Here is a 23,025-nt window from a genome sequence, read left to right as displayed (position 1 = left end):
CTCTTACTTTCTACTAGGGTTGAACTCTCTCCTGACACAGGGTCTTGGCACATGCTTCTGCATCTAGAATGTTCATAGGCTTCCTCTACATCTCTTCACTTAGTCGACTCTTCCTATCCCTTCACATGTCAGTTTATTTCTACAGGAAAATTATTTTTGGGACAGAGTCCCCTAAACAGTCATGCTGTCCTAGAACTATTGATCCTCCTCCCTTCCTCTCCCTACTACTGAGATTATAGCACATACCATCACATCTGGCTCAAGGAAGTTCTGGAGTAAATTAAAGCCTGCTGTTGTTAGAGTCTGAGGACATGGGATATATTTCTCTGGGTGATCTCTTGTATGAATTACATCCTGAAGTATGGTATATATACGTAGGATACATGACAGGCAGATATTCATTTTATTGTAAGCTGCATATTTATTTTAATATGTATTAAAATCTATGTAGTAGTACTAATTCCTTTATATTAGAAGCATCTTGATCAGGCAATAGGCATTTGTGGAAAGGAATTATTTTGGAATCAGTATACAAATGGATTCAGCCATAATGATTTACCAAGCTCCAGAAAGAGAGGTAGATTTTTTTTTGGTTTGTTTTGGTTTTTGTTTGGTTTTGTGGTCAGATATGGTAGACTCACACTTGTTTCCCTGGAGGTGGCAATCAGAAGGATCACAGTTCAAGGTCAGCCCAGGCAAAAGGTTCATAAGATGCCCCCATCTCATTAAAAAGCTGGGCCTAGTGGTTCATGCCTGTTACCTCAACTACCCAAGCAGTATAATAAGAGGATCACAGTCCAAGAATAGCTTAGGGAAGAAAATTGAGACCCTACTGGAAACATAACTGAAGCAAAATGGTCTGGGATCATGGCTCATGGATCAAGTGGTAGTGCTAGCAAGTGTGAAACCCTGAGTTCAACCCTCAGTACCAAAAAAGAAAAAAAAAAAGCTTTTTGTTTTGTTTTGATTTGTTACATCATTGTATCTACCAGGCCTGATGCATATCTGGCCTTAGTAAATATTTATTAACCTAGCATAGGCATAGTATTGCATGACTTCCTGAAATCCCAGCACTTTCAAGGCTGATTGATGGAGGAGGATCAAAGCCAAAAGAACCAATCATTTTCATGAAGGGATTTTTCCATTGTTATAAGTTTTGAGAGAAAGAATCCCAGTTTCTCATCTGAAATACTTCATGTCTAGCATGGTATCCATATCATTTTATGCCAGATGAATTTACTGCCTTCTTGCTTTTTAATCTCTTTGCTTTGGTTTGTTGTGGCAAGGTCCTTGGAGCCTTTGCAGGTGCAAACATTTTCTCTGCAGCAGAGTGCAATGAAAGGCTTGTGGGTAGAGGGTGCTAGACAGGCACTGACTAGGAAGAGGAAGGGGCTTTTCTTTTAGGTTCTGTTACTTTTCTGTGGCCCAGCTTCCTGTGGGAGACATAGTCTGGTACAGGTTCTGGTGAGTTCCATTACCTATCTCCCAATAAGTTGCATCTAGATGGTGACACCAGCATGCTGAAGGAAGCTTGCTGAAAAATCTCAGTGAAAATGTTTTTTAAAGTAGTATTAAAAGAATTTGTTGTTGTTGTTTTTTGTGGGGGATGAAAAGAGGGTAGATACCAGTAATGGGCACTCTGGGCCTTGAGCTCTTGCTCAGCTTCTTTGCTTTATGCTGGCACTATCACTTGAGCTAAACCTCTGCTTCTGTTTTTCTGGTGGTTAGTTGGAGATAAGAGCCACATGGATTTCACTACCCGGGCTGGCTTTGAACTGTGATCCTTAGATCTCAGCCTCCTGATTAGCTAGGATTACAGGCAAGAGCCACCAGTAGCTGGCTTCCTGTTTATTCAACCAGAGGCCTCTGCTCTATCAAACACTTCCCAGATGTCTAAGTCTCTTGGGAATTGCACATGTTCAAGCAATTTCAAAACTCACTTGTTCTTTTTCCTTCATTAAATATTATTCAACAGAACTGAGTAGCACCCATGATGGGGAGACAGATTTCCTCAGCTGCCCTCCATGCACAGTCTTCCTGGGTTTGCCTTGCTTTTTAAAAATTGTATTTTTATTTCTTTCTGTATCCTGGACAGTCCTGAATCCTGTACCATTTCCCAGGTCAGCAGTGCCAATCCTAATGCATGTTTTCTATTTTGAGACTACCCATGGATTTTTCTGTTCAGTTCCACAGGAAATTACCAAGCTCTTAACACTCTTGATATTCCTGGGACTCTGAATAGTCTTGCTTTTCCAGTCCACACAGAAGATATATATAACACCGTTCCTACAACCAGTTTAGGGGAAATAAAAAATTTTGCTAAAAATGTCAGTAAAAAAAATGTCACAGTTTAGTCTTATGTCTCTCTGAGCCAAACTATGAAAAATGTATTTTACCTATAACAGGAAAATATGAAAGTATGTTTTTGTGACAATATGCACTAATTGTCTGTCTACATCTTCACTTGAACCAAGTGAATCAGATCCTTCCATTGCACATGGTTCCAAACAAGGAGTGCCCAACCCTTCATTAAGCTGGAGAGAAAAGTTCATCAAGACCAGAATGAGCTTTTACTTGTTTATGTCACAAAATAGAAACCAGTGTTCAGTGGGCAGATGTATACATTTAGCCTAGGTGATAGCGGTGAGCAAAGGGGAAAGGCACAATTTAAGAAATATCTCCTCCCCGTATCATAAAAATATCAGTCATCAGATGACCCCAAATCTGGGTCTCCTTATATATGCATTTTATACAACTTCAGTCAGTATGTGCCCTGGTTTCTCTTTCTAATTTCATGACTAGGATGGAAAGCTAACAACGCAGTATGTCATGGTTAATATGTCAGCCAAAGTAGTTCCGATGTTGCAGACAGAGTCCACTAGTCCAATAGTCATGTCATACATTTTCCCCAAAGATTGACAGAAGATCATAGAATCACTGGAGTCTGAAAAACCCAATATTGGATTCCCCATCTCTAGATCCATATGCTCTGGCTGAGTTTTGGAGTAATTTTATGTGGAATGGCAGAGGAAATTTCTTTGTGCGTTAGAGATGACAGGTTTGGAGGGTGGATTAGGAAAGTAGGGTGCCACTTTTACTAGCCATTAGGTCATTTGAACAGTTGTCAAAGAAATCCTCCCTCGTACTTCAGAAATGGGGAACGTTCAAGTCCTACTACCAATTGAGCTTAAATAGTCTGACAGTAACACTATTGCTCTAAAAAAATAACTTGTTAACCAGGCACTGATGGCTCATGCCTGTAATTCTAGCTAATCAGGAGGCTGAGATCTGAGGACTGTGGTTTGAAGCCAGCTCAGGCAGGACAGTCTAAAACTTTGTTTACATTTTGCTCTTTGCCTTCATGTTGGTTGGCTCATAAAACATCGGTTCTCAGCCAGTATAACCCTCTCAAACCTTTAGGGCATCAAGTTCCTTTTCTTAGCTGATTCCTCAAAGATGGGGACTGTTCAATCTCTGTACAAGCTGCATTACTGTCATGATGTTAAATTGTTATTTTTTAAGCAGGAGATGAGAGCGTAATTTACAGAAAGTGATGGAAGCTGGGAGGATGCTTAGATGACCTAGGTTTATCAATCTTTTCTTGGCTCAGCATCCCTAGCCTCTATGTACCTAGATGGCAGTAGCAGCCTCCCCTTAAGTTTGGTTTGATTTTAGTTACTAGTGGTGGATTTTTTTCTTTTGTTTTCTTTCTTTTTTCTTTTTCTTTTTGTCAGTTATGGGGCTTGAACTTGGGACCTAGGCGCTGTTCTTGAGCTCTTCTGCTCAAGGCTAGAGCTCTACCACTTTGGTGCCACAGCATTACTTCTGGTTTTCTGGTGGTTCATTGGAGATGAGAGTCTCATGGACTGTCCTGCCCAGGCTGGCTTTGAACTGCAGTCCTCAGATCTCAGCCTCCTGAGTAGCTAGGATTACAGGCGTGAGCCACAGGCACCCAGTTTCCGTTGATTCTTTATGTCTTACAAATTTGGGAGGGGTCAAGAAAGATGAATGAAGTCAAATGGTGGGAGCTAGTAAAGGGATGACCTCAAGACTCCACGTGTGAGAATACCAAAGCAAGAAGGAGAGGACTTACATTTCCAGGGCTTCCAGGGGCAGAAATCTGTTACGAGCAGGACTGGAGGCTGCAGTGGGTGCTCATGGAGTCTGCACTGTTACATTCATTTCACATAATTAGTGGCAAACCAGGCTAAGAGAATTCACTGAACCTTAGAACAGATGGTGCCTGGCTAACAGGATGTCCCTTGTCCTGTTTATTCAAGAACAAACCATGTCTTTAAAAACACTAAAGTCATAGCTCACAGTCTTCACTGGTCTCTGGGAAGGAGAATGGTTGCTCTGAACCAGTGTTTTTCAAACCTGGTTTAGGACTCCTGATGTTGGGACCTCTGATGCTTGACCCATACCTTTTAGTGGCACGTCATAGAATGTGCAAAGTGCTTCTTGTACAGTTTTGTGAATGGATTTTGTTTCCGCTGTATGCATAAGGGTATAAATGTGCTGAGTTAAAATGAGAAATGTAGATGAAGCTCACAAAAAATAGAAAAATGCCACTTAGAAGGAAAAGGATGGATGGATTGTGGTATGGAATTAGGAGAGTGAATCCATGCTTCCCAGTTGTTTGTTTCTGCTGTGGTAGGCCTGAACTGTTTACTCTCTGATAGGTGGCTCTGGAGCATGTGTATGTACACATGTGTGAGTACATGCCCACACATGTGGGATCTACATGTGCTGTGCTACGTGACAGAGTACTCCCTTCTAAGAAGTCAGCATACGCCCTGATGCAGTAGATCATTTCCCCATATCAGTGATCTTGAGAGGCAGAGATACAGCCTTTTGATATTGACATAAAATGATCACAAATGCCTTAAATTTTGTTTCCAGTTCATAAATTTTGTTTTCAGGCAGAAGCTAGTCAGCTCAACAATAATAGCCTAAGTCCCATGATCTGTGTTGTAAAACAAAAGGATTCGAGTTAAGCACTGGGCTTGGTACCTGAGGGGGCAAATTTCTAGGGTCTATTTCCTTACCAGAAACCTCAGTAGTCACCCATATTGCTTGATGTTCCCAAACCCCATGAACAAAAAAGTGTCTTCCTTAGCTTTTCTTGTTAGCTTTTGAAGTCTCATGTCTGGTGGTAGGGGCAGAAAACCACGCAGCTGAGCAAAAGCCCTTTTGTAGAAAGAGGAGGCTCAGAAACGTGGGGAGGTGTCATCAGCTTGTGCAGCATTTATTAATATCTGGAAGGTAGGGAGAGGGACAGAGGTGTGAAGTGTCTGCCATCATCTTCATTGGAAGCCTGCCTGGCAGCCTGTGAGTCTGGCTTGTTCATGCTCTCCAGGGCTGAGGACTGGGTTCCATTGCCTCCAGCTCAAAGCATCTCCTCTCAGTGGCAGCTGATGCACCCATCAGCTTTTTGTGTATACACACTGCTGGCCGCGGAAGGAAGGGCCCACTCCACCCCTCCGCATTGCCAGCAATCCAAAGCCATATGTTCCTCACACTTCGTACGGAGTGTTGGGCACCTCATGACAATCAGCCTGGAAATGAATGCACAAGAGGCACGTGACAGGCAGATGGCTGCAAGACTAGCTTAAGGGAGATCTCAATGGGATGTTTCTAAGTTTGAAACTGTGGGGGAGTGCCTGCCACTTTTTATTTATTTACTTATTGATTGATTTGGGGCCAGTACTGGAACTTGAACTCAGGGTCCGATGTTGCCCTTTAGCTTTTTCACTCAAGGCTAGCACTCTAACGTTTGGGCCACAGTTCCATTTTCAGCTTTTTGCTGGTCAATTGGAAGTAAGAGACTGATGGACTTTTCTGCCTGGATTAGCTTTGAACTGTGATCCTCAGATCTCAGTCTTCTGAGTAGCCTACCAGTTCTTCAGTAGATCTGACAGGCCATTACCAGATTTAAAGCATCCCAAGCTTTACAAGCCCAAGCTGACACAGGGCTAAAGTGTTGGGACTTTGTCATACATGTCCTCTGTCACTCTGTTAGGGGGTGGCTTATGTTAGGGATAACTAATTCCTCCAAACCTGACGTTCTGAGACCTGTGGTCTATTCAGCAGTAAGATATAAAGTCTATATTTTGAGCTGACTGAAAGAAATGACTGCACAGCCTCTTTCATCACAAATATAATGCCCTGGGAGGGGATACAGCAGCAAACCAGACAGACAGGGACGGTCTCCAGAGCCCCAAGCCCCAGAACAATGCTGGACACAGAGTGGGCATGTAATATCCATTGAGAAAATCCACAGATAGTGACTGGCCTGGCCTGTGAGGTCACAATCTAAGACAATGCTTTGGGTCTCTGAAATCACAGACTCTGTCTCACCTGTTAGCAATGGTATTTCATTTTTCTTGGACAATGTCATACTTGAATTTGATTCATACACTAAAAATTATGGGCCCTTATAAATAGCTTCATTTTCTCTCTGGATATCTTTTACTGGCCAAATCTTCACACTGCAGGTCTATTAAGCCACAGTGCATTGTGATGCCCAGCTTGCCCGCAAACACTTACTAAAATAAAATAGAATTGTCCTATTCATGTTGTAAAAACAAGAAAAATTATGGTATCGCTTTACAAGCAGAATACTGTTGAATGTAATGTCAACTTAGCTCAGTTCCTCAGCTGCCCGATCACTTTGAACTTCCAAATTGTTCTTTGCCTTCCACCCTAAATAGGGCAATGCAATTTTAAGGGAATGCTTCAATTCCTTGTAAAATATGAGCTAACACTTCTCAGTTTTTATCCATACTTATTGTATCACACGTAAGAAGTCTCCATGCCAAAAGAAGATATGGAACAGTACCATGAAAGAGAGTAGTAGTTAGTATACAAGATAGCTAAGGAGCTGTCTATAATATCTTACTATCATCATTCTTGGTGGCTGAATGCTAATCAGTTTAATGCCTTCAAGCAAACATAAGCTTAAATGCTATTAAAAGTCTTTACATGACATTTGCTAGCCACTTAGATCAAGTTTACATTAAGAAGGAAGCCTACTTATACGAGTAATGGTAATAGAAATGGTCTTGGGAAAAGCTACTTAACGTCTTTGAAGGTTTTTTTTTTTGACTATTTTCTAAGTGGGCCTTTTAGAAGCATTGGACCAAAGCACCTTAAAACATGTTCCTTATTAATACAAGCGTTAACTAGCATGGATGTTACTTGGATGTTTAGGGGACTGCCTGGATGTGTGTTTATGGGGAGACTGAGGCAGGTGAGGGTCAGGATTTGGGCCGCCTGCCTCTGAACATAATTCTTTAGAATCTATCCTAAAGCTAGATGGGGATGGTGGGAAGGCAGTATCTACAGGACCAGCAAACCTGTTGGAAATGTAGACACTCTACCCTAGCCTCACCAAGTCATGTTCCATATTCAAACCAGATCCCTGCATCCCTGCATATTCTGTATTAATATTAAAGTTTGGGGTGGGGAGGCTCCATGTTAGGGTTCCAAAGCCCCTGATTGTTCGTGGCGCTTGGGTTGTTCCTTGCTTCTTAAATCATCCCAGAAAGGGGACAGCATCTCCCCTGCCATTGGTACCTTTTCTTTCTTATCACTCCCACCCCCATTCCCCAGACCCAAAGGAATTTCTCAACATCTGATGTCACTTTTATCAAGAGCCCTGTGCAGGGCTCTGACCTTATCCGGCTTTCTGCTGATGGGTAAGCTTGGCAGGGACTCCCAGGCTGGAGGTTCTTTCTGCTTCCCTGTAGCCTTCCCCCATTCCTTCACTGAGGCTGCCCTGAAAGCCACCCTTCTAAGTCATCCATCAAAATGCAATTCCCTTCCCATTGGACATCCCTCCCATGCTGGAGGAGGGACTTCTCAGTCCCTGTTTCTCTCATAAAAATCCTGCCCCCTCTAACTTCATTATCAGTGTCTCTGCTAGTATTTCAGAGGATACTGATAGGGAAAAGGCGGTCATGCCAAATGTTTTGGGGCTGTCAGCCAAGGTTTACTCAGTAGGGGGGGTGGTATGGCAGACCCCTGAACATACTTCATCTGGCCCTGCTTTTCATTCAGAGGCTCAGCCTGTAGCAGGTGCTGGATGCACCTGGCATCCTCACCCACACCCAGACTGGCCAGCCACTTGGCCCCTTGAAGCTATGTGGTCCTCCGTTCCAAACTGTGCCAGGGTAAAGAGCTCTGCAGGAAAAGTGGGCTGGATACTTAGAAGCGCACTGCTTACGAATTCAGGCTCTGTGGGCTGGGAGTTAGCACAGCCAAGGTTAAGAGAACATTTGTGGGGGGGTCAATGAGTTAAGGACCCCTCCAGGCTCCTCTGGAGTGCCTAGCACCCAGGGCAGAGATTCTCTAATCAGAGGAGACAGGCAAGGGGAGGAACAGGATTGCTTTCTGGCCATAGTGAGTCCGAGGACCACGCTTGCAGCTTCCATTCTTTTTGAGGCCGACAAACCAATTCTTTTCAGCATGTTTCTTGGCTATGTAGGTGTTATAATGATTTTCTTCCAGCCTCTCCAGGAACAAGCATTCTTCATCAGGTGTCTGCTAAAAAGATCAATCCAAAAGAGGGTAGAATAATCAGTGAGTGGTTCTAAAGCTTCCTTCTCCATTCACTAGCTAGCTATGACTGTGGGCAAATTACTGCAAGTGCTCTGGGCCTGGGTTTCTTCTTCAGGCGAATAGGGATGAGGGAATCTATCTCACAGAGTGGGTAGGAGGAGTTTGAAAGGTACCCAGAACATAATGAGCCTGCAGAATGCACCTGCTGTCACTGTGAGCAGTCCTTGCCTTTACTGTTCTCAGGACTCTGGGATGTCTTCTGGGAGAGCCTGCTGGACTGTAAGCACCCAGGGTAGATGGACTGTTCATCTCTTTGGAGCCCTGGCCTACAGCAGTCCACAGAATAACATTCCAGACAGGTAATCCAGGTGGTGGTGGTACAGTCTAAGAGGAAAGGTGTCTCAAGTTTGGATTTGAAGAAGAAATAAAAACCTATGAAAATTCCTTTCCACCCTGCTGATTTTCACTCAAAATATCCGTTTTACTTTAATATAGCTATAAACATGAATACTTGTGCAAAGTTCATACTAAGACATAGCCTAGAACTAAAATAACTTTTCAAATGAAAATAACTTTTTTTGTTACTTAGAAAAAGAATTAGCTGGGCATGATGATGCATTTATGTAATCTTAGCACTCCAGAGACTAAGGAGGGAAGATTTTGAGATCAAGGCCAACCCGAGCTGAAAAGGCAGATTTTGTCTAAAAAAATCATTAAAGAAGAAAACATAAAACCAAATAAAACTCAGAACCCACCATCTAAATATAGTCAACTATACTTTCTTCCTCCACTTCCTCTTCCTCTTTGAAGTCTTCTTTTGAGGTGCTGGGGATCAAACCTAGGGCCTTGCATGTGCTGGACTATCACTAGGTGACTGTTAACAGTTGTTGAACACTGCCTTCCCCTCATCTTTTTATGTACATGTACAGTAGATAAGGTTCTATGGATACAATTCCTAATATTATCAAAGTGGTATGGTGTATCTGCTCTTTTAATATTGGACAACCAACTTAAAAGACATACCCAATATTACTACCAAGAAAAATGCAAGTTAAAGAATTGTGTATTATGTGTTGACTATCATTTCTTTCAAGATCAAAAAGAATTACAAGTCTGAGCCTCATGAGGACTCTTCTGTGCACCCTGGCTGAGATGTGGTGGAAACTCTCTGAGGGCAGTGTATGCATTTGTACCAAGATTTAAAACATGCCTCATCTTTGACCAAGCAAGTTCACTTCTAGGGTGTTACCCTTAGGACAAACTAGGAGATAGATGAACCAGTGTAAATTCATGACAACTAATGGGAAGCAAGCTCTCTGCTGTAGCAAGGTGGCAGGTGGTGTGGACAAAGGATAATCCTTAATAGCTGCAGGTCTATTAAGCTGACAACAGCCAGAACATTAAATAGTGCAGTCGTACCTACCAATTGGTAGTTTCCATATAGTTCACTTATCAGAGAATAGGGGAACTTGCTGTTTGTCCTGATTTTAGAATACATGTTCTGTATGTGGATGTGAAGAGAGTGTATGCAAACTCATGCTATATATTAGTCTTCCTGTGGTTTACCACATCTGACTGTGACCTTTTCAAGGCGCATGATCTCTATCATATCCCCAACCCCTCACATGGCAGCAATGCCTTTTCCTGTGGTTTCCAGTCCTGGTGCTCAGAATTCTCATTCACATGAACCTGTTTATCCCATTAGGCTCTAAGTCCTACAGGAGGAAGAAAGAGATGGAATCATGGCGGCCTTACATTTACTCCTACAGAACCTTACCAAGGTAAGTGCAAAGGAGTGAGTCCATTTGATTCTTTTGGTTGTTGTTTTGCTGGGGATGGAAGCAGGCTTCTGCTAGGCCAGAGCTCTGCCCTAAACTTTTAGTTTTGTTAGTAAGAAACTCTGCAGCCGGAAGTCTCCTGCCTATTCATTTACAGTGAAGGGAAATGACACCTGGGTGAGACACTTCAGATCCTTGCTTGCAGAAGGAGATGGGATATAAATATACTATTAAATTGGATGAGTCTGCTGCGTCAGGAGGAAGTCAGACCAGACACGAATAGTCCACACACGTACGTTGTCAGGGTGGAAGGAGGGGGCTGGACTGTGTGGGTTGCTAGTCCCCTGTAGGGAGCTCACCCACAACACTCCCCCATGGGCATCAGGCCTGCGTCCAGTGACGAAGGTGAGGACAGTCACAGTCCCCACCTGGTGTCTCTGTCACACCGCAGCAGCTGACACACAAGGTGGCTGAGTCATGGCTGAGTCGGCTAGCCAGCTCAGAGGTCCTTCAGCCAGGATTTGTCAGCACTTACTATGTGCTTGCTGCAGAGCTGTGAGCCTGGGCATCAGCTGTTGATTCAGCCTAATGTAGCTGTTTTCTTTCTTATATTTAGTATGCTTTCCTTCAGTTACATAGGGGACATATACTCACTGGAGAAAATCTACTTCCCCAGAGATAACTGTATTCATATTTTTATACAGACTTTCAATATTTTTCCTTCCTTCCTTCCTCCCTCCCTCCCTCCCTCCCTTCCTTCCTCCCTCCCTCCCTCCCTCCCTTCCTTTTCTTCCTTCCTTCTTCCTTCCTGTTTTTTGGGTTTGAATTCAGAGCTTGCTTAGCTGGCAATCTACTCCTTGAGCTATGCCTTCTGCTCAGCTTTTTGCTGATTATTTTGGAGCCAGAGTTTCACAAACTTTTCTGCCTAGGTTGGTGTCAAACCTTGATCGTCCAGATCTCAGCCTTCTGAGTAGCTAGGATTATATGCATAAAGCATTAATGGCTGGCCTCAACTTATTTATTTAATAAATAACATGCTTTATAGCTGGGCACTAGTGACTCATACCTGTTTTCTTAGTTACTTGGGAGGCTGAAAATGAGAGGATTGTAGTTTGAGGTTAGGCCAGACAGTAAAGTTTGCAAGACTCCTTCTCAATCCTTAGCCAGGCTCAGAGGCTCACACCTGTCATTGTAACTTTATGGGAGACTGATATGGAGAGAATTGAGACTCCAGGTCAGCCCAGGCAGAAAAGTACCTGAGATACCATGTCAAGGGAAAGAACCTGGGTATGGTGATGATTCTTGTCATCTCAGCTGGTGCAGAAAGCAGTCTAAGTGCATGCCTGGGCAGGAAGGAAGATCCTACCTTAAAAATAAACAGTATAAAAAAGACCTGGAGACATGGCTCAGCAGTAGACCCTAGCAAGTATGAGACCCTGGGTTAAAAACCCACGTACTACCAAAATGAAAACAAAAATCTCCTTTCCACATATCCTTTTCAAAGATTGTTAGACATAATATATTAAGATCACATTTTGGGTAAACGGCAATGGTGGCCGGGACTGTAGTGAGAAGGACTCCCTGGAGCCTTAAGGAAACTGGACTTGGGGAGTTCAGCTTGAATATTTTCATGTAATTGTACAATCAGGTTAGGGTGAACCTTAAAATTGATTTTAAGGGAGAAAAGAGCTACCCGGGAAGATCCAGGGGTTCTAAGCAACTGGTTTGTCTTAGAGACACCATCCCTGCAGCCTCTGGTGCACCAGTCAGTGCTCCTGGCAAGCCCTGTGGGAGGCCATCACTGCCCATTGCTATCCACATAGGTAGAGCTCCAAGTGGCGAGGGCCTTGCCAAAATGACAGCAGCATGAGATACAGCTGCCAGTTTAAGACCGAATGACGGATGGGTTGGTTATTGGTTGATTTAAGGACCAATTGGAAGAACTGCCTTAAAAACCCCTCTGTTTTCTACTTAGCAGTCACTGCTCCAAGCCCCTTGAAGTCCCTGGCACTGGCAATATGAGAGACTCTGCTGATTCCATCTCCTGACCCCTAGTGTTCAGTAGGTGGAACTGAACTGTTCCCAGGCTGCCTTGTCCCTCGGACATTGATCCAAGTGATTCCTTTTGAGACTTCTCCATAAAAGGAGAGAAGGGGACAGTTTGGATTGGGTCATGAACTTCATCCTAAGCCTGTTATCAGCTGTTAGGATACAGAGAAGGGATCACTGGAGTCCAGAAATAATTGTGAGTCCTGCATTTGTTGATTTCTACCCTCTCTCTAGTTAAATCTAGTCCTGGGTTTGAACTGAAGGCTTTGTGCCTGCTAGGCAAACATTACCACTTGAGCCATACTGCCATCCCATTTTGTGTAGTTAATCCTTCCTATGTTTTCTGCGTAGCTGGGATACATGACCATCTTATTGATTGAGATGGGTGGGGGGAGTCTTACTTTTTTCCCCAGCTAGCCTTGAGCCAGATCCCCTCACCCTTCCTTTCACTTCTATCTCCTGAGTGGCTGGGATTACAGGCATGAGCCACCTTGTCTGGCCCTCCCGCATTAAATCTGTTAGTAGAAATAGCAAGGGGGCAAAATCAGACTTCCTCTTTTTCTGGTCTTTTCTTACAAAGGTCAAGATATACTGAGTCAAACCTAAATAAAGCACTGACATGTAGAAAGTCTGAGCAGGCAATGTGGAGAGCTTTTGCTCCTGAGGAAACAATGAAATACTTCTCATTAGGGCTCATTACATCCCTTCTAGTACCTAAAACAGTGCTTAGATGCAGGAAATATTTGATGCATGTTGAATTTGGTGGGTAAACTTTTTTATCTTTTTAAAGCGATCCAAGTCCTCCCAGAATAGAATGGATTATTTTCAAACTTTTTTTGCCTAGCATATAAACTATTTGAGTCCAAGGCTCTTGCAATTTTTATGAAAAGGATCAAAGCACACATGTAGTAGTTTCGAGAAGGATTTGGAATGAATGAAGATGAGGTATTCTGAAATGAGGGCCCAATGAAGTATCAAAACATCAATCAATGTTTCCTCTCTGTCTCCAAGATAATATGCTCTGAGTATTTCCAGAGAGTACCCCAAGAAACTCTTTTATGTTCATGCTGAAAATAAGGCAAAGAAAATAAGGTAGGAATCCTACTGGAAAAAATAACAAACAGAGACTAATTGATGGTTTGTAGTTTGCATCATTCAGTGTAACAAGATTTCTGGAAACCTCAAACTTTGGCTCTGTCTGGAGGCAGGTCGGTTCATACTTACTGAGCCGTATAAAAGCCCGTCGGCATCCATGGCCAAGTATTGGCCAGTCTCGGTGCTCTTTATATAGACCTCCCCCACGCTTTCCGCACTCAGTTGCAGCTGAACTGGAATAAAAATAACACAGGCAAAAGTAAATAAACACCACGCTTTTACTGATAGAGTCCAGCAGCCACGACAGTTGGCCATGGAAAATTCTGCTCATTCGTTTCACACAGCTTCAGGATGAGCCTCCAATGAATCAAAACATAGAAAATAGAGTCTCTTTTTCTTTGCCCTCCAAAGAAAGCTGTCCAAGAGGAATTATGTTCCTGAGAGGAGAAGAAACTCTGACTGTCTCATCCATCTGTCCATCCTGTTTATTACAAAGCCACCCCTTGTGTGCCTGCCCAGCATCTCTTCCCCCCCTCCCTCTTTGCTGGGGAAAAATAATCATGGGAGGAAGTATCCCTCATTTCCTTGGCTGTGTCAGCCCCAGCCATCTTAGGGTGCTGTGGAGCAGGCAGCTGGCCAGTTTGCTGTATGTTCTACTTAGTGTTTGGCTTGCTCTGTGCATCGGGGAAGACACCGTGTGGCCTGTGCCTTCTAGACATGGGAGAGACTTGCTGACAGATTGCTGTTCTTTAAAATCTGAGATTGTCCCAGACAGAAGTTCTTGGGGACCTAGATTACTGTCTATGAGATGGAGAAAATTTACCCACAAGGCAGTTCCGTGACTGTCCAGCCTCTGGTCCAGACAGCACTGTATTACCAGGTTTCCTGGACAGGCAACTATGAATTGTTCTCAACCAGAGGCCACCTTGTCCCCAGGGAACATCTGGCAATGTCTGGGAACAGTTTGGGATGTCACAACTGGACAGTAGTGGAGGGTACTACTGGCATCTAGTGGACAGAGTCCAGGGCTGCTGCAGAATGCCCCATAATGCATGGAGCAGCCCCACAACAAAGAACCATTCAGTCCAAGGAGTCTGCCGTCCAGGTTGAGAAACCTGGAGACTGATGGCAAGAACTGTGAGCTCCACTGGGCCCAAGCCTCACATTTGCATGGTTGATACTCCCAGGATGCTTTGCCCAGTGCTGGATGCATAACTGTAGGCCAAGCTTCAGTTGATAGTTATCCTTTTTCTACATTCATCCTCTGGAGGGAGGTGCTTGATGGAATCAGGATTAATTCTGGACTCTTCTAGACAGTTTGTTTTGTCATGGATGGTCATAACCACCAATAGAATTAGAAATGAAATCTAGATGGGGAACATAGGCAATGTCTAAGGTACTGGGAAGACAAGAGACTTCTTTGCTTTTCTGGAGTCAGCTTACCAAAGGTGAAGGGGCCTGGAGGGCAGGATCCCAGGGCTTTGGTTGGCAGGTCTACATCACTCATAGCCATCTTCTTTCTCCCCTGTCTCCTCCTCTTTCCTTTTTTCTCTCTCATTAGAACTTGAACCCAGAGCTTCTTGCTTGCTATACAGATGCTACACTGCCGAGCCTTGCCTAAAACTCTGAATGTCATTTCTTAGAACAGGAAATCCATGTACATGTTTCAGAATTGGAAACAGTATGGAGAACAAAATGTCTTCCTCTCCTGCTCCCATTCTTACTATTTGGCAGATTGATATTGAACATCAGGAGCGGATAAGATGCTGTCCCCCACCCCCCCAGGCACATTTGTCCTTGAGAAGGGTGGGCAGAACAGGAGCCCCTCAGGATACATTTTATGTGGATCTTTCTAGAGAGATTTTATGCATATGTGGCCAAATACACACCATCCCTCCTCTTTTATACCCATGAAGGGGTATTCCAATGATATACCAATGACAGGAAATGCAGTTCAAATGGTTCAATGGTAGAACATCCACCTAACAAGCATGAGGTCCTAAGTTCAAACCCAAGTTCTTCCCCTCCCCCCACAAAGAGATATACCAATAATAACATGCTATTCAAATAGTTCTACATCTTGATTTTTAATTTTTAGTTTTAGTTTTGTCCCAAGAACTATTTACACCAGTTAAATTGTGTTGCATTATCCGGTTATGCCACAACCATTTAATCACTTCCTCCTAGACATGCCAGTGTTCTCAGTCTCATTTCCCTTTGTCTCCTCATTGTCTGATTATTCCCATAGGTGAGACATAGTTCCATCACCCTTGTGAAGGCCCACTGCTCTGGTCCTTGGAAATCTTCTGTAGAGACACAGGACCTCTTTAACTTCCTGTAGTAAGTGGAATTTGTTGACTTTATAAGAAGGTAGGAAGCTGCTCATCTCTTTTCTGACTGGTCTCTCCATCTTTACTTAGCTCTGAGAGTGTGGTCATGAGAGAACTGCTGGCAGAGTATCCATCAGGAGCTGAGTTCTGCCCTTTCCAGCCTCAATCGCACCAATCAAATCACACCACTTGCCTGCTCTATTCTACCTGTTTTAGTTCTTCAACACACATCAAACTCCACCCCAGGATCGTTACACATGCTATGTCCTCTGGCACCTTCTTCCCCCAGATATTCACCAGGTTGGTTCTCTTCCTCCTCTAGGCCTCAGCCTGAATATCTTTCCTCAAGTGCTTGTGACCCCCCTTCCCCACCACTGCCCCTGCCAACTCCTTGCCTAGTCCTCGCATCTCTCTCTTTCTCGGCCCCTTGCTTGTTTTTCCTATGACATTCAGCATACAACGGTTTTATTATTTAGAGGTTTACTCATTTATGATTTTTGTCCCTAGGAAGCAGAGAGGAGAGTAAGGACAGGGATCTTTGTCTGTTCTGTTTCCCCCTGACTGCAGCTCCTGTTCCTCACACAGTGCCCTGCACAAAGGGGCCAGGCCGTATTTGGATAAATGTTAGATGTCAGTGTTTGTTGGGTGATGTTAGGCTAATATTGGCAGAGATGATTCTCTTGGTATTCATCAGTAAGCTGTTCTCTCTGAATCATGTTTCCATTAGTGATCTGTGGCACAGAATAAGATGGGACTCAAGTGGGAACTGTCAACTTTAGACTGAGCCAGGCGACCTTGGCCAGACTGCTTAATCTCTCTCAGCCACAGGCTCTTCTTTGGTACAAGGGGAGGTAATGGCTTCTTTTTCCATCAGTTCTTTCCTGATCCAATAGCTTCTGAAACGAGATACACTGAACAGCAAGGCTACATGCCCAGAATCATGTTTTCTGCAGTGCTGTCACATGGATAAACTTTAATATGTGAGCTGAAGGCTCACATATTTCCTGATTCCACTTGCCTGAAAGGTATAAAATAAGCAAATCTCTAAATAGAGCAAGTAGATAGCCAGGGGCTGGGTGGAATGGAGGTGGCAGAATTGTGATAGAGAGATGTGGGGTTTCTTTTGGAAAGTAGTCTATAATTGATTGTGGGAAGAAATAGTTGTACAACCCTGTTAAGAAAAGTTGTAGTGGGCACCAGGTGGCTCACACCTATAATCTTAGCTACTCAAGAGGCTGCGATCTGAGAACTGTGGTTCAAAGCCTGTATAAACAAGAAAGCCTGTGAGGGCTGGGAAGGTGGCTCAGTGGTAGAGCACTTGCCTTGCATGCATGAGGCCCTGGGTTCGATTCCTCAGCACCACATAAGCCCAGGCCCAGAGTTCAGGCCCCACGACCGGACCCTCCCCACAAAAAAAAAAAAGAAAGCCTGTGAAACTTTTTATCTCCAATTAACCACCAGAAAACAGAAGTAGTGCTGTGTCTCAAAGTGGTAGAGCGCTAATCTTGAGTGAAGAAGCTCAGGAACAGTGCCCAGGCCCTGAGTTCAAGCCCTAAGACTGACAAAAAAAAAGTTGTGAGGGGAGTGGAGGAATGTTCAAGTGGTAGAGTACCAGCTTTGAGTAAAAAAAGCTAAGCAAGAGCCCAAAGCCCTGAGTTCAAGTTCCAGTACCAACACAAAAAAGAAAAAGAAAGAGGAGGGGAAGAAAGGAAATAAAAAAGAAAAGCTGTGAGGACGCCCCTCCCCAAGTAGATCACATACTTTATTTTTATTTTTATTTTTTTGGGGGGGTCCAGTCGTGGGGCCTGAACTCTGGGCCTGGGCGCTGTCCCTCAGCTCTTCAGCTCAAGGCTAGTGCTCTACCACTTGAGCCCCAGTACCACTTCCGGCTTTTTTCTTTTTGCTTATGTGGTACTGAGGAATCGAACCCAGGGCCTCAGGCATGCAAGGCAAGCGCTCTACCACTGAGCCACCTTCCCAGCCCGATTACATACTTTAAATGGGTGAATCATATTGTGCATGAATTCTTTCTCAATAAAGCTGTTTTAAATGTCTTGCATTTTTATTGGACTTAAGGGATTTTTTTGGAGAACTTTCATATATATCAGTGTAATTCTCTATTTAGATGTGACCAAAGGAAGAGAGAAACCATTTACTGATCACTTTCATGTGCCTAGCATCATGCTAATTTCTGCCTTGGTATAAAAGAAGTTAATTTTAAAAAGCAGGAATGAACAATTCTACCTGTATATTAGCTGCATGATCATGGAGCAAGTTACCCACCCTTCATTTCCTTATCAATAAAAATAATAGTTGGAGGATTAAAAGAAAGTGACTAGTGGCCAGTGCAATCCTGTCATTTTCTTTGTGCAAATGGGACCTTGTCTGCTCTTCACCAAGTCCCCTGAGCAGGTGGCACCGGCTCCAAGCTATAGGGGAGGAACTAAAATTTGGTGAAAACTTGTTTTAGTCAAATCAGAATAATCCTGACCCAAGCCAAGAGTGAGTTCTCTCAGTACCTTCTCTTTTCTTTCCTACGCATGGCCTCTTGGGCTCTAGTTATGGGATAGATTGGCCCAAAGCCATACTCTCCTACTTAGAAACTAGATGTGTTCAAGATGGTGGGCGGTCCTCCAGGATCCCATTTGTAGCCATGGAACAAGTGAGGTTAGTGCCTGGGATTTTTCCTCCCACCTACTGTAGTCCCATATAGGCATTTAGTCAAATGTATTCTGAGTACCACAGAAATATAATGGACAGGTCCTTTTAGGTAGAGAAGGAAGATGTTTTTGGAAAGCTTTTGGTTTCCTGGTTCATTTCTGATCTGTCTCCTTCGGTCACATACATGTGTTAAGAAGAGTTGACTTGTCCCCAGAGTCCAGTTACTGCTGTGGAAAGGCCTCACAGGTAAATGAGCTGGGGGCCTGCCTGACACCAGGGTTGCTGCTCTGGTGAGAGTTTGTCTCAAGAGTTTCCTCTGTAAATATTATTTCTCCAGGATGTCCAAGTTTCATAGCTCATTTTCACTGGATTTCTTTCTGGCTACCTTCCCTGAGCATATATCCCCCTGCAAGCAGGGCTGGCAGGCAGAGGCACACCTGGCATGAGCTGCTCATGTAGAGAAGTAGGTTTTCAACTGTCTGTGTGACTTCATGCCAGTCCTTCAGGCCTGTGTCCTTTTGCAGCTGTGTCTCAGGAAGAACAAGGAAGGAGAGAGCCTGAGAAAGGGGCCTTAAGGGTGTGTGTTTGTGACTGGGGATGGGGGGGGGGGTAGTTGGTTGCAACAGCTCAGCTTAGCCCTTCCTCTTGTAGCAGGGCAGGACCTGCTGAGGGCTCATGGGTAGGGAGACTGACACATGAGCCCACAAATGATAAAATAATAGAAAAACAAGACACCCCCGTCCCTGCTTGATTCTGAGCATAAGTAAACAAAAGTACAAAACCTATAATAAAAACATTCTTTCTCTTCCCTTCCCTCCCTCTCTCCCCCCTCTCTTCTGTCTCTTCTCACCCTTCATTTTTGTTTTCTATTTCAAAGAAAATCAGATGATAACATGCAGGAAAAATATTGGTGGGAGAATATAATAAACCCTTGATGAAAATGGTATAAAAAAAAGCACGAACCACGTTTTATAGCTCCTTCTTATAGGCTTGCTTTCTGGCTAAGTTTCCTACACATAGATTTTGCAAGCAGGACATAGCTCATGAATATGTATGTAATAAAATATGCGACTGTATTAGGTTCATATGGACTAGGATTGGAGACAAGGAAGGAGAGAATGTCTTCTTCATCCTCAGGCTTTATTTCTTTAAATCCAATTCAATTCTGAGACTAGTTCTGGGTAATGGAGTTACTGGTGTTTGCTAGTCTTTGGTCTGTATTTAGTACACATTTTAACATTTACATATTCATGAGCTGTGCACGTTGTTTGTGGGCTTGATTTGGTTTTGTTTTAGCTTTTTTTTAAAAAATAAACTTTTCATCAGAGATTTACCATTTTCCACAATTCTCCTTCCTGCCTTTCTGGTGGAGTAGTAACACTTAGAAACACTTCCTGCCTTTCTGGGGTGGTAGTGACACTTAGAAACAGCCAGGATCCCTCACTTCATCCCTTGTGACCCCTGAGATGTTCTGTGACTCAGCTTGCTTTGGATTCAAACTGCATCCAGACCCACATTTAAGTATCCCTACTGCTGGGTTGTTTTTAGAAGCCAGGAGTCCTGGGGAGGTAGGTTGGGGTGGGGTCTCAAAAGCAACAGCACTTTCTCCTCTTAGCCCCCCCCCCAACACCTGCCAGGTTACCCCCTGGGGCAAGGGTGGAGGGGATTTTCTGAATTCCTTATGGGAGCCCCAGGCCTGTTGTCTGTGAGCAGAGACAGTGACTTACACTTCCCAAGGAGGAGAGGCAAGTTCTTGCTGAAAATGAGACAAGTCCCCAGTTCCTGAGGTCCTTCTTTTCCCCAGTTTTGAAATGGGGCCAATGGCTTTTGACTTAACAGACTGGAACTCAAACTTTGAAAAGGTGCTGTAACCCAGATGCCAGTGGTTCATGCCTATAATCTTAGCTACTCAGGAAACTGAGATCTGAGAATGATAGTTCAAAGGCAGCCCAAGCAGCAAAGCTACTAAGACTCTCATCTCCAATTAACCACCCAAAATCCAGAAGTATTCTATTAAGTGAAGCAAGCCAGACCCAGGGAAACACAGGCTGTATGGTTTCCCTCATTTGTAATAACTAGAATATGACTAGGATATTCTTAGTAGAGGATCATAATAGCTCAATAGCCAGGCGCATATGACCAAATAAAATGAAGCTAATCAAAATGAACTCTAAGAAATGGAAGCAAGAGGTTTTTATCATGTATTGTTTGTAGTTCTTTCTCCCCCACCTTTTGGTTTATGCCTTGTTGTCACTGTTTTTTATATCTATACCTTATGTCTTGTATATATGTTTATCTTATTTGAGGAAGGGGAGGGGAATCACAGAAACAGCAGAACAAGGGGTGAACAAATGTAACGTTGATACTCACTAGACACTATGTTAAAAATGAACATTACAACTTGATGGGGGGAGACTTGGGGGAGGGAGAGCAGGAGAAAATGAGGGAGGGAAAAGAAATGTACTCATTACCTTACTTATGTAACTGGAACCTCTCTGTACATCACCTTTACAATAAAAAAATAAAGTGCATGCTCAAAAACAAAACAAAACACGAAAATAAAATCCAGAAGTAGATGCGTATGGCTTCAGTGGTAGAGCATTAGGCCTTGAGCAAAAGAACTGTAGGGCAATATCCAGATCCTGAGTTCAAGTCCAGTACTCTAGTGGTAGATAGAAATCTCTCAGAGATGGGGCTGGGAAGGTGGCTCAGTGGTAGAACGCATGCCTTGCATGCCTGAGGCCCTGGGTTCGATTCCTCACCACCACATAAGCAAAAAGAAAAAAAAAAGCCGGAAGTGGCGCTGTGGCTCAAGTGGTAGAGTACTAGCCTTGAGCTGAAGAGCTGAGGGACAGTGCTCAGGCCCAGAGTTCAGGCCCCATGACTGGACCCAAAAAAAAAGAAATCTCTCAGAGAAATTGAAAAAGTATTCTAAGATATACTTGCAGAGGGGTAGAAGCATTTGCTTGGTAGATTTGTGACCCTAAGGATCTCCAGTAGAATCCAGAGTCCTATTCTTACCCTTGTTCCCCTCAGTTCCAGGGCTTCATTCTTATTAAGCTTAAACTCTAGCATTAAGGCATTTCTGCTATGTCCACAGGTAAATTTTGTCATTTTTTAAGGAACACACTAGGGTATATTGGATCGAGAATATATCAGAATCAATGATCAAAAAACTTGAAGTGTGTGAATCCACCTTTGTGACTTGTAATCCTTCCTCCCTTGTCCTGTGTTTATTTTTGGACCCCCCCTCACCCCCACCCCGCCATGGGCTTTTGTGTACTTTGGGCATTTCTGTAAGGGAGCCTAACACTTTGGAGGGGACCCACCTGGCTGCAAGTCTACATCTACTTTCTCCTTTGTTTTACAAGGTTCCACTGGATCTTTGTGGTCGTTTGTGCACAAGAAGGCATGTGATCCTTCACTTTCCAAGAAGAAAAAGCCACGCGCCTGCAGCCTGTGAGGGCTGAGAGAAGTGAACTTGGGGCACTGAGCCTGTGTGTGAGTCTGGGACAGCTAAGAGGGTGGCTGTACCCAGAAGCCTGCCTTACCCACTCCGTCCCCGGACAGGCTGCAGAGATTATAAACCAGGGGTTATTCTGGGCTGGAGACTTCCCGTCCTTGGCCCTGTTTACCCAAAGTGAGGTCAGCCTCGTACAGAACTCAGGGAGGTTGTTTTATGCCAGTGGCATTTATAATTAACACGGAACCACCAGCCAGGCTCTGCCAAACATTGAAGAAAGACAGAGAAGAGGAAAACGTGGATTTGAGGGAATATAAATATATTTCATTGCTTTGGAATGTGTACACTCCACACATGCATACATATACGTGGAAGACTTTTCTTAAAACTTATAAAGGTATCTGATTTTTTTTACATATGAAAAGGTAAATTTTTGATTTAGTCCAGAGTTTGAGGAGCTCTTTGTCAAATGAGGAGTGGTAAGAGAAAGGGACAGCAGGCAAACACAGCACAAGCAACTGAGTTAGTTCCCTGCCCTGTGGGGAAATGTAGCTCTGTCTACTGTGGGCATTTCGAAAGCCCTCTCTACTTTGAGTCCCAGCTGATAGGGAACCTATCAGGTACCTGATAGGTACCTTTGCTATTCATGTTGAGTCAGAACAAACCAGTCTGCTCACCCCCAAAACAATGTATTCTTCTTCATGGCAGAACAATCTGCCCTGGATTCAGGGCTACAAAGCAGGATCCCTTTGATGAACAACTCCCTGAGCACTTTTAGGATGTGGCTGCATGTTATAATAGTTGATTGGCATACATTTTGCCCAAGAATGTTTCCATTGGTGTGCCCGGGAACCGAGGAACTGTGGGTTCAGAAGGAGGCTGCAGGCTGGAGATGTTTGGCAACATTTATATCATTAGCCGCTTGAGGCTATTCTAGTGATAAATCCCATTGAGGACTAAGTCTGGTAACTCCCACTCCCTGCTTCACCAGGGAGGGAACTCCCACAGAAAGTGGAATCAAACCCAGAGCTTCATCTCCTCATTGCTAGAGAAGTTAGATGGGTTAGGGCTTGCTGCGGGAGAGATA

General features: G+C 43.8%; 1 protein-coding gene across 4 annotated transcripts in view; it reads right to left on the bottom strand.

The window, feature by feature from the left end:
- Positions 1–7,107: 7,107 nt before the first annotated feature.
- Positions 7,108–23,025, bottom strand: part of Fgf1 (fibroblast growth factor 1 (acidic)) — a 95,921-nt gene continuing 80,003 nt past the window's right edge. For all 4 annotated transcript variants that reach the window (XM_013020455.1, XM_013020456.1, XM_013020459.1 and 1 more), the window contains exons 3-4: positions 13,614–13,717; positions 7,108–8,547 (exon numbers count right to left, since the gene is read on the bottom strand). In XM_013020455.1, the coding sequence (XP_012875909.1) occupies positions 8,353–8,547; positions 13,614–13,717 (299 nt within the window). In that variant the 3' untranslated portion in view covers positions 7,108–8,352. The remainder of the gene's footprint in view (positions 8,548–13,613; positions 13,718–23,025) is intronic.

Source organism: Dipodomys ordii, unplaced genomic scaffold, assembly GCF_000151885.1.
Source record: "Dipodomys ordii isolate 6190 unplaced genomic scaffold, Dord_2.0 Scaffold50, whole genome shotgun sequence".
NCBI lineage: Eukaryota > Metazoa > Chordata > Mammalia > Rodentia > Heteromyidae > Dipodomys > Dipodomys ordii.
Note: the sequence above shows the minus strand (reverse complement) of the source record. Positions and strands in the feature narration are given on the sequence as shown.